This window comes from Trachemys scripta, chromosome 6, assembly GCF_013100865.1.
Source record: "Trachemys scripta elegans isolate TJP31775 chromosome 6, CAS_Tse_1.0, whole genome shotgun sequence".
In the NCBI taxonomy this organism is placed as follows: Eukaryota; Metazoa; Chordata; order Testudines; family Emydidae; genus Trachemys; species Trachemys scripta.
Genome location: NC_048303.1, coordinates 35,362,944 through 35,378,859, shown reverse-complemented (window position 1 = coordinate 35,378,859; position 15,916 = coordinate 35,362,944). Strand labels below are relative to the sequence as shown.

General features: G+C 45.0%; 1 protein-coding gene across 5 annotated transcripts in view; it reads left to right on the top strand.

Annotated features, from left to right (window-relative positions):
• Positions 1-11,857, top strand: part of ERCC8 (ERCC excision repair 8, CSA ubiquitin ligase complex subunit) — a 60,770-nt gene extending 48,913 nt beyond the window's left edge. For 2 of the 5 annotated variants that reach the window (XM_034774436.1, XM_034774437.1), the window contains exons 10-11: positions 1,530-1,616; positions 3,291-4,855. In XM_034774436.1, the coding sequence (XP_034630327.1) occupies positions 1,530-1,616; positions 3,291-3,572 (369 nt within the window). In that variant the 3' untranslated portion in view covers positions 3,573-4,855. Of the gene's footprint in view, positions 1-1,529; positions 1,617-3,290; positions 4,856-10,749 lie in introns of those variants that run through there. The other 3 variants (XM_034774435.1, XM_034774434.1, XM_034774433.1) reach the window with 3 other exon arrangements.
• Positions 11,858-15,916: the final 4,059 nt, after the last annotated feature.

Here is a 15,916-nt window from a genome sequence, read left to right as displayed (position 1 = left end):
TTTAATTACATTATGGTCGCTGTTACTGAGCAGTTCAGTTATATTCACTTCTTGGACCAGATCCTGTGCTCCACTGAGGACTAAATCAAGAATTGCCTCTCCCCTTGTGGGTTCAGGGATAAGCTGCTCCAAGGAGCAATCATTTATGGGGTCTAAAAATGTTCTCTGCTAAGATGACATATACACAGTCAATGTAAGGATTGTTGAAATCCCCCATTACGAAGGTAGAAGATGCAATAGTAGTCTCTCTAATCTCCCTAAGCACCTCACAGTCAATGTCACTATACTGGTCAGTAGTATATTCCTCCTGCTGTACACTTACTATTCAAGCATGACATTTTTAATTGATAGAGAAGTCTATGGTAGTTGATTCATTTAAGATTTTTACTTTATTTGACTTTATGCTTTGACGTATCGTGTCACTCCCCCATCACCATGACCTACTCTGTTATTCCTATGTATTTTGTAGCCAGTTATTTCTGTGTCCAACTGATTATCCTCATTCCATGAAGTTTCCATGATGTCTGTTATTTCAATGTCCTCATTTCATGCTAGGCAATGCCATCCCTTGTTTTAATATAGATTCTCCTGAGCTATTTGCTCATTATCTGGCACTGATCGGCATCCTAGTCGCAGACTTCTGCTTAGCAACGTCCACAAAAAAGATCTTCATTGCAGTGCCTGACCACAAGAGTTTATGGCACGGATGCTCCACCTCAGGTTGTGATGAGATTCAGCATCTTAACATGGCTCTAAGCGGCTGCTTGAGGCCTGTTGTAGGGCTTCCAGAGTAATATTGCAGTAGTTCTGTTATACTAGAATCCAGGAGCAAAATCTGATTCCCATGCCAGCTTTTAAACAGAGGATGGAACATCCAGCAAACTTGACGCCAGAGCAGGGGAGGGCACACAATTAAACAGACAACTCAGTAATGGTTGCTTGGTAAGCAATGTGGGATAGCTGTTCGAGGACTGCCAAGTAGTTTGCAGCAGCATCGCGTGCACATGAACAATACACTGCACTAACTCAATTCACAGCAAAATTACGTTACTTGGAAGGACTCCAGAGTTTATTGTAAATGAAGAGTTAGTATACTACAGTGGATTGCGTCAGGTGTATACAAGCATTTTCAAACAGAATTAACTCGACTTAATTTGGTTTAAACCCTCCATGTAGACAAAACCTAAATTATTGATCTATGGTTTCAAAGGAAGAAGTTTTGCTCTAAAGAAACTTGGAATACAGTTGGCAGGGAGATGAGAAATGAGTTAAATTTAACAGTAAAGTCAATTTAAATGGTAGCAATGCTATTTTGGTGAATTCTTCCTAAGGAAATTAGCAGCAGTTGTGTCCTATTGTCTTTTACATTTTAAAATCTGCAGTGATCTAGATTACATTACAGATTGGATTCTAAGAATGTTTCTTTATTTCTAAACATTAAACTTCACTTAAATGTAATATTTCTCATAAGCATTTCTTGTTCAATATTCAGTAAACACTAAGTGACATTTTTGCTTTCTTTCTCACAGGAACTATATAGTGGTAGCAAAGATTGCAATATACTTGCGTGGGTGCCAGCTCTACGAGAGCCAATGCCTGATGAAGATGCTGCAAAGGTATAGAAAGTTCTATGAATGTCAATTGTACTTTCCCTTTGCTGTGTGTATAAAAAAAAAAAAAAAAGTTAGATATGAAGAAAATATTTCCCTATTGCCCTTTGCAGTGAAGATTGATGCACAGAAATGATCTAGCTGTCTTTTCTCTGCAATGTGCTTTTCCTCTAGTGCAGAGTAGCCAGTTCTCTTCTAAACTTCCTGCTTCTCCTGTATTTAAAGTGTTTCTTGTTTTTATGTTGTTTGGCTATTTGACTTTTGACTTTCTTCTTAGCCTTTCTAATTTCCATACTACATTTTACCTGCCATAGTTTAAGGTCCTTTGGAAATATAGTAACGAAATTAAAAATAAAAAGTTACAGAGCAGTAAACGAACAGTGAGATTTAAGGGTAGCAGTTTTTCACATCCAATTACTGTGGGATCTGGAAGTACATCAAGAAAATTCTAAGCAAGCTTACTCAAGAGTCTGTCAGAGACACAAGAAAGGCGGGGCTGCCCTATATTTACTATCCAAGTTCCCAAGAAACTTTTGATACATCTACAGATTTTTAATGAAGCATTGAAGCCTATTAAACAAAGTCTGGAAATCTTTATTTTTTTTTTTTTTTTAAAACAATCTAATTTCTTATACATTATTGTAAAGTGAATTTAGACGTAGACCTCTGTCTTACAGGATCTATTTATGAAATGGGGTCCAGTTTCATCATCCTTTTTTTAAACTGGAGATCTGTTAGCTGTTTCATGATTTATAGTTGGTACTGCATATTTGTGAAGTTTATTTTTAAAAAGTCTTTATTTTGTTTGTTTTGTAACTATATTGTGATAACTAGAGTAGTGTATGTCTCTCAGTAGCAGTACCTCTAATTTCAGCTTCCAAAGGGAAAACCTAAGGAGCAGTATCTTCCAAAGGCATATACATTGCTTCCCTCACTTATTGGTCTCTAAGGCTTGCTGTCATCATTAAGGCTTCATGTCTGTCACATAAGTCACAGATTCCGTGACTTTCCGTGACCTCTGATTTCTGCAGCGGTCGGTGCGGTTAGCTCCGGGGCTGCCAGAGCAGATGAGACAGCCCCTGGGCCAGTCGCACCAGCCACTGCTGGGGCAGTTCGGTTGTGGGAGGAGCTCAGGGCTGTGGTTCCCAGCCAATGGGAGCTGCAGAGCCAGAGCTGCAGGGACATGCCGGCCACTTCCAGGGAGCTGTGTGGAGCCCGGTAGGGAACCTGCCAGTCCCGCCAATCCTCCCCCTCCCCCCCAGCAACAGCAGAGGTCACCGACCCTGTGCTGCCCTCCTCCCCCAGCACCAGCCAGGGCCGCGGGCCACCGCCTGCCTCCCCCCAGCACCATCCGGGGTCCCAGATCACTCCCCACAGCACCTGTGGTGTCCTGGACTACCCCCCAAGAGCACCTCCAGCCCAAATTTTAGGGGTTTATATTATAAAAGTCATGGGCGGGTCATGGACCATTAATTTTTGTTTACTGCCCAGGACCTGTCCATGACTTTTACTAAAAATACTTATAACTAAACCATAGCCTTACTCATCATCAAAGACACGTGTGACTTTTAACTGCCCCTGAGTTTGGAAATCTGTTCTAGATTTTTAAGACCACCAACACAAAACTAAAGTTGGCTATCGTACTTAATATATTGAAAGTAATTTCAGATATTTGTAAAGTTTCAGCAGCCCAGCATCGACTACGATTCTGATACATATTGGCTACTCCTCTCCTGTCTACAGTTTCCTGTGACAGTTAAAAGGTGCAGCACTGCCTCTGCAAGCCATACCCCTTCTCCTGTTTGCTGCCAGCTCTTCTGCCTCTGCTACAGCAGTCTGGTGGTGGTTTGCATCATTCCTCTCCTCCTCTTTAGGTTTGTTATATGTACCTGGTTTTTTGGACAGTTAAAGCATTTTTATTTGTTTTCAAGCTTCAGTGCCTCCTTCTGGTCTGGGATGTGAGCAGCATCCCCAGCAGTGCCTAGGGTTGCCAGTTTTGATTAGACGTATTCCTGGAGGTTTCATCACATGACAATCTTTAGGTAGAGATTAGTCTTTAATTCCTGTAGACTCCAGGGCAATCGTGGTGAGTTGACAACCTAAGTTCCCTCTAATGTGAGCACCTGTGTGGCCGTGCAGGAGGCCACCAAGGGAAAGCACTTAACTCCTCCAGCTCCGGGGCCGCGGCGTGGCAGGGAGCGACGCCCCTCCCTCCTGGCTCCGGCGCAGGGAGCGCTGCTTCTCCCTCCCAGCCACAGAGCTGCTGCGAGGGAGAGGCACCTTGCCCCTAGCCCCGGAGCTGTTGCAGTGAGAGAGGGTTGCAGGGAGTCCTCTCTCCCCGCCGCAGCACCGGGGCAGCCTACACCCCAAACCTCTCATCTCCAGAGCCTGCACCCCAGGCTGTAGCCCTAACCTCTCTGCACTCCAACCATCGGCTCCACCTGTGAGCCCCCTTCCACACTCTAAACCCCTCGGCTCCACCCATGCCACACATCACCTCCATATTGGTGCATATAGCAAAATTAATTCTGCACATGGATGGGAAAAGTTAGAGGGAACGTTGTTGGCAACCCTAGTAGTGCCTCCCTGCCAAGCTCCTCTGCCCTCTTTCAGGTATGGCAGAGCAGCTGCACAAACACCAGGCAAAATCCAAAAGGTGCTCTATATATGCATTAAGTTTCTCAGGCTTGGCAGAAGGTAAAAGGTGCCCAGCCGGCCAACTCTCTCTGCTAGGGCATGGGGCTTTGAGTCAGACAGGCATGTTGGGGGGCCCCTCCTCCCCAGATAGCTGCAACTCCACTGCAAAACCCAACCAGGGGAGACAGAGCAGACCGGGGTGAGGCTCTGAGGATGAGGACGACTCAATCCATGGGGTAAATACTGGAGCAACAAAGGCCACGGGTCACCCCACAAGTCCTAAAATGGGTCCTAGAATCTCTGGGGAGAGAAGCAGGGCTCCTACACAACTCCGCTTCCTCACACATTGAATCCAGATTCTTACCATACTCTGTGGATTTTGCAGGACTTATCCCAGACTCTGGGTCCCAGAAAGGCAAAAGCAAGAGTGTCCTGTACAAGGGAGCAAGTACTATTGTTGTGGGGTGGGGTGAAAATCAGGGATTAAACCACTTCTCCTTTGCCTAGGGTCATCACCTTTCTAATTGCTGGTAACTGGACCCCCAAGGCCCTGCCCCTTTCTCTGCCTCTTCCCCCAGGGGCCTGCCCCAATCACTTGCTCCTCTCCCCCTCCATTGCTCTCTAGATCAGGGGTCGGCAACCCTTCAGAAGTGGTGTGCCCAGTCTTCATTTATTCACTCTAATTTAAGGTTTTGCATGTCAGTAATATATTTTAATGTTTTTAGAAGGTCTCTTTCTATAAGTCTATAATATATAACTGAACTATTGTATGTAAAGTAAATAAGGTTTTTAAGTATCAGAGGGGTAGCCGTGTTAGTCTGAATCTGAAGAAGTGAGGTTCTTACCCACGAAAGCTTATGCTCCCAATACTTCTGTTAGTCTTAAAGGTGCCACAGGACCCTCTGTTGCTTTTTAAGGTTTTTAAAATGTTTAAGAAGCTTCATTTAAAATTAAATTAAAATGCAGAGCCCCCCGGAGTGGTGGCCAGGACCTGGGCAGTGTGAGTGCCACTGAAAATCAGCTCGCATGCCACCGGTTGCCTACCCCTGGTCTACACCAATAAAATTCATGAGTACCACTGAAAATCAGCTCACGTGCCCTCCCTTCCCCCAGCTGGGCTCCCTCTGCCCTGTGTCTGGGACAGGAGCTGCTGCAGCCTGACAAGGAGCCTTCCTGCAAGTAGGAGGGGGCCCCGGTAAGCAGGGGCTGGTATGGGTTAATGACCTAGCACCTCCCCCCGCCCTGCGGTAACGGGACTTTTGGTGTCCAGTCAGTACATCTGACCGGACACAGCCAGGTCCCTTTTTTGACTAGACTTTCCTGTCTAATATCAGGCACCTGGCAACCCTAAATGGCTCCCGGACAAGAAGCCAAAAATCAGACTGTCTGGGTAAAACCTGGGCAGGTGGCAACCCTACCTTTGCCTTCTCCTCCTGAAAGAGTGTTTGCTGGGGCTTTTCTCCTGTACAGAGTCTCTCCCCGTGCACTGTAGCATGCTCACAGTCCTTCTCCCACCCTGCAGCATGTCTAGGCACTCAGAGAAGCATCTCCCTACTGTGCAGCCCTGCTTCAGACTGCAGCCTCATGTGAATTGGCTGCATGGTCTGTCTGGCTTTCAGCCCCAGGACCCTTGCTCTGCCAGGAAAGTGGCTGAAATCTGAGGCAGCAGCGGAATGGGAATTGTGTCCTCTGAGCATCAGCCATAAACCGTGCTGTGCCATGAAAAGTGGCTCAGACTCTGAAAGGTGGGGAAGGGTTTCTCAGTGCCCCTTCCCAGCTCCACGGGGTGGCTCCACATTAAAGCCTTGAGCACTTCAGGCAGTCTGTGACCAGAACAGAGACACCTTTGTACGATTACAGAGGGATACGTGAGAAATCCCTTCCCATGTTCAAAGTAATACTGATTTCCTGAGTATAGCTCCACGTGGTACTAAGTGCTCATATAGTACTTACTGACTAGGAGGAGCAGGCAGACAATCTTTCAAGCTTCTGGGACCTCTAACTACTATTTTCACAATTGAGGGATGTATAACAGTACCCCTCTATTGTTCAGTCCCCAGATCAGGATGAAGAGTGTACTACTTCCCTCTATAAGCAGACAGGGAAGAAAAGAAAAAGGCATTACCTGCCAGGGCCGTCCTTAGGCATACGCAGCTGCCTAGGGCACCATGAAATTCAGGGCACCAAATTGCCCACGCTGCATACCAGCCCCGGCAACCAGCCCTATCCCTCGGCCATCCCTAAGGGGGTGTGGGGCCCCGGACAACTCCCTCCACCCTGCCTCCTACCCTTCCCCTCTGCTCTGCCCCAGCCCACCCCCATTTCACCTCTTTCCCCCAGTGACCCCCACTCACCGGCAGTGGCAGGAAGTGGAGCAACCCGATCCCAGCCTGCTCTGCTCCGCCAGCTCCCAGCCACGGCGCTCTTCTTCCCGCCACCAGTGAGTGCAGGGAAAGGATCGCCTCCCGCACTCACCAGCGGCGGTAAGCAGAGAGACGCAGCCCCAGCCCCAGTCATGTTGCTCGGGTTGGGGAAAGGACCGCCCCCAGCTCTCACAGGTGGCTGGAAGCGGAGGACCACGGCTGGGAGCTGGTGGAGTAGAATGGGCTGGGCCTGAGCTGCTCCGCTTCCCACCGCTGCCGGTGAGTGGGAGATCCCTTCCCCCAAGCCTCCTCCCCTGAGTGACAGGTCTGGGGCAGGGACAAGGGAAGCAGAGCAGGCTGCTCCCGGCCTCCCGCTAATCCCCACAGCCAGCTCCTGCCTTCCAGACCCTCGGGGGGGGGGGAGGGGAGGCCTGGGGCCCCACACAGCCCTCCTGCTAGGGACGGCCCTGTTGTCTGCATATGCATACAAACCAAAAAAATCCCTGCAGAACTTTTCCAAGATCGGATGTCTGTCAGTGGCCTGGAAGAAACTTTTTATTAATAGATCTTTCTTTTTGAGCATTATGATGATGCATGTTTTCCCATTGATGCCTTCTTTCAAGGTATCACAAGAGCAAACTGAGCACACCTGATTAAACAAAGTCTTAAACTAAAATGTGTTTTTGTATTTATATTAGGGCTGTCAAATCACAGCTAATGCATGCAATTAACGCAAAACAAATTAACTAGATTAAAAATATAGTCGTGATTAATCAGTTTTAATCGCACTGTTAATAATAGAATACCAATTTAAATTTATTATATGTATTTTTGGATCTTTTTCTACATTTTTAAATATAGTAATTTCAATTACAACAGAATACAAAGTGTACAGTGCTCGCTTTATATTTTTTATTAGATATTTGCACTGTAAAAACAAATTGTATTTTTCAATTCACCTCATACAAGTCCACTTAGTCCTACTTCTTGTTGAGCCAGTTGCTAAGACAAACAAGTTTGTTTACATTTGTGGGAGATAATGCTGCCTGCCTCTTATTTACTTCACCTGAAAATGAGAATAAGCGTTAGCATGGCACTGTTGTAGCGGCTGTTGCAGGGTATTTATGTGCCAGATATGCTAAACATTCGTATACCCCTTCATGCTTTGACTTGTAGGCTCTAAACTTTTACGTTGTTTTGTTTGAGTGCAGTCATAAAACTTAAGTTGCACTTTCATGATAGTGATTGCATTATAGTACTTGAACAGTGGCATGGGGGTGGGGGGGAACCTGAAGCAGAAGCTTCCAAGGAAACCTAGATCAGTATTCCATCAAACCAACAAAATCCTCAGCATAACTAAAACCTTCTTTCAGATTCACCCTCTGCACCCAGAGTCCTAAGTGACTGGCTGTACAACAAGGCACAGCTCACAAACCACAGCATACACTGCCACAACCTAGACTCTGGATTGTCTCCAAGCACCAGACTTTGCAATAACACCAGGAAAAGCCCCCTGATTCCTTAGACAAACATAATTCACCTAGGAGTGGAGATACACTTCAGTGACAAAGATCTACCCATCTAGACAGGTTCCAGATGATCCAAGATCTCATATCCATGCTGGACAAATGCATGAGGCTAACCATAGCTCAGCGTCTCTATCCACTGGGTCGTCTGCTCTAGTACACATGGGTCTCCCCAAGGACTAGGTCGCACATCCAGTGTCTCCAGGCCTTTCTTCTGAGCATATGGGACCATTCCTTGGAGCAAATGCAAGACCACTTTCCAGTTCCAAACCAGGTGCTTGAATCCCTTAAGATAATGGATAGTCTCAGAGAACATCCACAGGGATCTTCCCATATATTCCCGGCCTGTTGGTTCTCACAACAGATGCCTGGCTGGAGGGCGGGGGAGTGCTTCCGGGACCCAGAACAGCATAGTGCATCAGGAGGGCAGCCATGTCTTGGTTAAACTACGCAGCCACAACTGCATACATAAACAACGAAAGGGGAACAAGGAGTGTAGCTCTACATGCAGAAGTGATGGAAACAATGAAATGGACAAAAAAGATTCTCCCTTCCCTAAAGGTGATCTATATAAAAGGGAGAGCTGAACCTAAAAGCAGACTGGCTCCACAGATGCAAAGTCAGCTACTCAGTGTGATGCCTGCACCAGGAAGTCTTCACTCTGATCTCCCTTCAGTTGACCTGTTTGTCAATTTCAAGAATACAAAATGGCCAAAATTCTTCACCTAGCAAGTAGACCCCATGGGGACAGATGCTGCATTGCACAGATGGCTGCAAGGCCTGCTTCACACATTCCCACCTTTTCGTCTTCTAGGGAAGGTGATCCAAATGATAAGGCAAGAAGAAGGGAGACCGTGCTAATTCCATACCAACCAAGGAGACCCTACTACTCTGATCTAGGAGAATTAAATCTGGAAACACTGTTGCAGCTTTTGACAAGACCCATTTGTCCACCCAGACCCAGACAGTCTTCAACAGGCAGCTTGGCTATTGAAAGGGAAGCATTAGCTGCTCTCAGCCAGTCTTCTAAAGTGATCAGGACTCTACTCATATCCAGGAGAGTTTCCACATTAAAACCTGCTCCTATATATGGACCAAATTCAGTTCATGATGCAGGAGCACAGTGGAGATCCAAGGGATCCTGGGATTCTGGCCACTCTGGACTTCCTTCAGGAATATGTGGATAAAGGTCTTTTTGCCCAGCACTGTAGCCTGGCAGCTGCAAGCAGTGTACTATTTGGAGGATCCTTGGGCTCCTTGGCAGAACCCTCAGATATGCAGATTTGTCAGAGCAATCAGACTGGCCAAACCAGTAGTCAGACTGATCTTCCCTAAGTAGGAACTGCCACTGGTGTTGAAAGCCCTAACCACCCAACCACCCTTTTGAGCCTCTGACTGTTCATTGTGGCCATGGCCACAGCAGCTGACCAAGAAGCAGTGGCACACCCTAGGTGTCAGAAGAGCACTGAATATTTATATCAAGCATACAGAATCCTTGAGGCGATCAGGCAGTCTTCATTTCCTTTCATCCCGAGGTGCCAAGGCTTAGTATCTAAGCTATCCCATATCAGGTGGATCAGACTATGCATTGCTGAGGCATACAAGACATTCAGCGTGCCAGTTCTGGAAAATCAAAGTGCATTCTACAAGATCCATGGCAACCTCATGGGCCAAAAGAGAGGCACTTCCACAGCAGAGATCTGCGGATCAACCATGTGATCATTGGCTAATGCCTCTATCAGACACTATAGGATGGAGTTTCTGTATCCACAGAGGCCTCTTTGGTAGGAAGGTGCTGCGGGTCATAGTCCAGACATAACTTGGCCATTTGAACAATTCAAAAAGTGGGGCATATCCTGTTTTTTATATTCACTTCTCTGTCCCTCCCTATTCCAGTTCACTGTGTGCTACTTCTCATACATATCCAAATTGTGGGAGATGCTGGGCTGCAGAATGGAAAATTTCTTATCCAGTAATTTTCTATCTGCTAACAGGATCATCCACAATTCTCCCCTGCTGGATAGCTTCACAATCAAGAGTCAGCATTTTATTTGGATAGTCACCATGTAGGCAGTGGCCTACTGTACATAGTTCATTGGTTGGAACTGAAGTTTGTTAATTTTCTAGGAGGTTTTTCCACAGCTGTGGAATGAATCATCTGGCAGCAAGCAGGAGGTGTGTGGCTAGCGCAGGCTCTGCTGCAGCTTTGAGCTGCCTCTGCAAATTGCAGACAGGAAGGGAATAGCCCATATGTAACAGAATTGTGGGAGATGCTGTTAGCAGAAAGGAAATTACTGGGTAAGAAATTTTACATTCCAATCCATGTGCCAGAAACCATGTGACTAAGTCATATGCAGGATATGACTTTCTTTCATAATTTACTCTAATATATTAATTTATAGGATGGACAACCATCCGCTTCAAAAATGCAGTAAAAATAAGAGAAAATGAATAGTTTATATTCAAATAGTAATATAAGAAATTACTTGAGTGGTGACCTTAATTTAGTTCTTAATAATTAAATCTTTATTAATTAAATAATTAAATTTCAATTATTTCACTGTTTTTAAAAAGCAAACTATTGAAAACAAATTATTTTATCTCCTACCTCAGCAACGCTTAAATCCAGCATTTGAAGATGGATGGAGCAGCAGTGATGATGAAGGATGAACCTCAGTTAGCTGTTGATATAAAACGGACATTCATGCACCATGTTTGTGAAGAAAGGACTTTACCTGCAGAATTGAACAAGTATTTGTCATCAGCTTCTTTGTAGAGTTCCTTAAAGCTCAGGCTTTCAGAAATGAGATTTTTCTTGTAAAGTTACTTTCTTGTACTGTCTTAATGTTTCTTTGGTGTTGTTACTATATTTTGAAATAGTATTTTTATTTCACCTGGCCTTCTCACTCTCTTCCCACCCACCCCCAAACTTTAGGCAAAGCAATTTGGTATATTGTACCTAGTTGTTGAGCTGAATATTAAAAGCAAAATTTCTGATGATCAGATGCTAATACACCCCGTCTCTCTTCTGGTGTCCCTAAAATAGTGAGGCCTGATGATTCCTTCTATTTTCAGGGGCTATAAATGGGACAGAATGGGACAAGATGAGTGTGGAGAGGAGCTGGGGTGTGTAAATCCCAGTTCCTTTGTATTATCCCCATTTTACAGATGCCTCTCCATGGATGCATTATGGAATCCAGCTTCCTCAATTAGAAGGAAGCAGGGCTGGTATTCTCTATCTAGGTATTTATATAGCCCCCATCAATTTAATATCTGACCCCATCCCAGGTATTTAAAAATAGAAGCAAATTACATGGAATAGGATCTTACTGGTCCCGTTAACATGATCATAAGATCAGTGGGCATCCTCTGCTGCATGAAACCCCCCCAAGTGGAGGGGGAAATTCATAGATAGCAGCAGGCAAACACTGAATGGGGGCTTGGCTTCTGTGACAGCCAAAGAGTCAGGATGAGGAGGAGAAAGGGAAAGCTAGTGCTGAGTCACTGGGCCTCTGCCAATGTGCTGTGACTTAGGAGGTTGAACCTCCTGCATATTCTGGGTGTGCAAGACCTGCTCTCCCTTTCTCATCAAGATGACTTAGAGGAATCTCAGCAAGCTGAGAGTCTCCTGTGCTGGGTGTGTTATAATGTAACCTTCTGGATTTAACAAGCCTCAAGTCTGAAGAAAAATTTGAATAAAATGGAAATGTAAAAAACAGTCCTTCAGAATGTCTTCATTTCAACTGAATGTGTCAATAGGGTCTTTGGTCTGTACTGTCATGTGGGAGGCTTGGTGGGTCGGTTCCTAGCCCAGTGCTGGGCTGGGTGCACTACAGGAGCTGCACTTGCTATTCCCCAAGTACTGAGTTAAGGAGCTGCACTAAAAGGCTTCCCATCCAGTCGAGGAAGGATAGCCGGGATGCAGTACTTCCAAGGGAAACGTTTATACCAAATGGAGGAGCAGGATTCAAACAACAAGGGAAAAAGTGCTAAGTAACTGGATGAAAATTATTTAGCCTGTGTACTATATTAGTGCACATTTGAGAATTACATTTGTAAAAATTTTGTGCTGTTTTTTTTTTTTTTAAAAAAGCATACTATTATTCCATACACCAGTCCAGTGAAAGGGGAATGGAGGGACTCAAGGAAATCCTAGTAATTCAGAAGTGTTACTATCAAGAATACTAAGTTTACAATTGCCAGGAATGGTGAAACCCAAAATGTGGCCTCCCTTAAAGTTGTTACGAAGCTATACTAGTTGGGGGGCAGGGCAAGTCCCAAAAGCTTCACTTAATCTTAGTTCAAGGGACCAGCCCGAACGCAGTAAGTGTAGGGGAATATAACAAATTGAAGTTGGCTTCTTAAAGATGAAACTTTAATTTAATTACCACTTGTTAGTTCTTTTCCTCCCAAAGTCTAGGGAATCTTGGTAACTTAATGAAAATTAGCTTTATTACAAGACAAAAGCCAAATGAATAAACTATTTGTATTATTGGGTAACATTTTTGTTACATATTATGTGTTGTGACACAGTTCCTCCTCTATCTTGGGGGGTCCTGCGCTTATTGGCAGACTTTCTTGCCTCAGAGATTCACCATGTGGGTTGGGGAACAGCCCAGAGACCTTCCCCTCTGGAAGGGCCCACAGTCCAGGTCAATTGTGAGGTTTGGGGGCAGGGCCGGCTCCAGGGTTTTGGCTGCCCCAAGCAGCCAAAACAAAACAAAAAAGCCGCGATCGCGATCTGCGAAGGCAATTCAGCGGGAGGTCCTTCACTCCCAGGCGGAGTGAGGGACCGTCCGCCGAGTTGCCACCGAATACCTGGACGTGCCGCCGCTCTCCAGAGCAGCCGCCCCAAGCACCTGCTTGACAAGCTGGTGCCTGGAGCCAGCCCTGTTTTGGGGGGAACTCAGGCCCACCCTCTACTCCGGGTTCCAGCCCAGGGTCCTGTGAACTGCAGCTGTCTATAGTGCCTCCTGGAACAACTGCATGACAGCTACAACTCCCTGGGCTACTTCCCCATGGCCTCCTCCAAACACCTTCCTTATTCTCACCACAGGACCTTCCTCCTGGTGTCTGATAACGCTTGTGCTCCTCAGTCCTCCAGCAGCACACACTCTCAGCTCCTTGCTCCCAGCTCCTCACTCTCTCACCACAAACTGAAGTGAGCTCCTTTTAAAACCCAGGTGCCCTGATTAGCCTGCCTTAATTGATTCTAGCAGCTTCTTAATTGGCTCCAGGTGTCCTAATTAGACTGCCTGCCTTAACTGGCTCTAGCAGGTTCCTGGTTACTCTAGTGCAGCCCCTGCTCTGGTCACTCGGGGAACAGAAAACTACTCATCCAGGGACCAGTATATTTGCCCTCTACCAGACTCCTGTACCCCATTGGTCTGGGTCTGTCACATAGTATATACAGATGCTACATACTGCATATCATATTTGTACTTCACATTTTCAAAATTTAGTAAAAAGGTGTTTTTTTGTCTTGAGAGGAATGTTCATTAGATCCTGTGTTTTTTAAACCACTCTCCTTCGTGATCGTCTGATTTGTGCATTACTTCAGAGCCAGCCATCAAAAGGAGAAATAAATTACATACTAATCAATTCTTCCTGAGCTGTGCAGTGATCATGGAAAATGTTGGTACCTAAAGAAGCAGACCCAGGATAGTTTTTGTGTTCCATACCCAATGGGAGGTAGAGAGATCCAAATTTGTCAAATGGAAGAAGACAAATACAGTAAAGAAAGTTTTCATTTTCCAGCCGGGGTTCCAAACTGACAGCCATTAACTATGTCTCCTCTGTGTAGCACTGCCTTTCTCTTCCAAATGAAATGCTACATGCTTCCCATTCCCCCACTTTCTGAGCACTCAGAGAATCTCTGCCTGGCTTCATTCTGTGTAGTATTGCAGTGTACCAATTCTTTCCCAGCCTGAAAACCTCTTGGCTGTTGATGCACCCTCCTGGTTTTAGTTCCAAGCTGAAGGAAGAGGAGTTTGAGGGAAGGTGGGGCCAGTTTGTATTCACTGACACGAGGCAAAAGTCCTGCCCAACTCCCACCTCCCAGCAGCCAAAAATCTTATATCATACTGGCAGTGCCCCATAACATATGGCTAGTTCCCAAGTTATTAAACACCTGGGCACTATACAGCATCTTAATTGTTGTTACACAAATTCTGGACAAATTCCATTGTGGGTAATTGATTGTTTAGATTTCCCCTAAAGATTCAGTTTTGACATTTACTTCCTTCCCTAAAATATTACAGGAGATTTTGTTTGTTTTTAATTGCTGCTGCATTCTTCAAGAGTTACTGTAGTTCATTGATGCATTAAGTGGTTATGATTCTTCTGGGTGAAATATGCCGTACAAATGCAACAGGACTTTCTTTCCTTCAATTGTATGACCGAAGACACCAAATACTAAACAAAGATAGAACTGAATGCTGTGTAGCAGGATTTGAATCAGTGCCAGGTATAGGCTACGCTGTATTGTAGAAGCTGTAGAACAGTCCCAGTTCTTGCTTCTGTGTGCCATTCAAGCCTAAGACCTTAAATGAATTCTGTTCTGATTCTTTTTATCATCTCCATCTCCATGGTATCTGAGCATCTTTATGAAATACTGCCTGATCGTCTGAAAGAAATTTGGAAGCTCAGATCAACTTAGAAGAGGGAAATTCTGCTTCTGAAAGCAAGTAGTTCCATAGAGAAGGAAGTAGTTTACTGAGGGCACTTCTGCTACAGCAGTGGGTACTGGGATAATGCTTAGAGCAGGAGGGGAAGAGGTTAATTCCCTGCAGGGAAGGTCAGACCAGGGATCTACTCCAGTCAGAAAAGTTGCTTTGCCTTCCAGTAAAATAGGAAGTTTTCCACCAGGACTTGGCAGGACAAGTACTGTAACATGAAAAGGAAATGATTTGCTCAGAGTCCTTTCTCTTTCGCTCTTCCGTTTTCCTTCATTCTAAAGAGGGAATTGAGCCAGGCCTACTGAAAAGCCAGGCAACCCTTGGAAACAGCCTGCTTCATCTCTGCATGAAGCCTGAACTCTGTCCAAAGAGTCTCTCAGATATGATGTATGATTTTATGTTTCTGTTTGGTTATGAAGATTGAAAGGAGTCTTCTAGTGGTTTAGCAGTGGACCCTTCCGAATGACTCAAGACGGAAGAAAACGGGGTTCTTTTTCCTTATAGCCAGGGCTGAGGTTCAAGGGGCCAGCCAGCATTGTCATTTGAGGCCATCAATATTGTCAACTCCAAGCATTCAAAAATAATGTGTTAAACCCTTTAAAATCCATGAAACTAATAAATGCAGGAGTCTTTTGTGTCTTCTTATTCTGAGTTGTTAGGGTTCATGTTTTCAAACTTTTCTATGCAATTGTGAAGACTAAGCTATATTTATTTAATTGAAAGTTAAGATTTTCATCTCACTTATCTCCAGAAATCTTCAGTAATCACTTTACTCCAGCATCTGGGGCTTTAAGAAAAGCAACAAATATCTCAAGACTGATCAGGAAATTGTTAGATCTGGCAACACTGGGCCAGAGACCCTTAAAGTGATAGTTATAATTTTCCTTTGTGGCATTTTTCCTTTATTTTTTTAACCTAGTGCTACAGTCCCTCTGCCTTGCACATCTATGCTAGAACTATCACACCATTTGAGAAAGGGCCTCAGTTTTACACGTGTCTCATTTTTGTAATGTAAGTACAGCCCTAAAGAACCCCCAGTGTAAATAGTGAGGCTCATTCAACTGTAAGTTCTTCAGTGCAGTCTTAGTATGTGTGTCCAATAT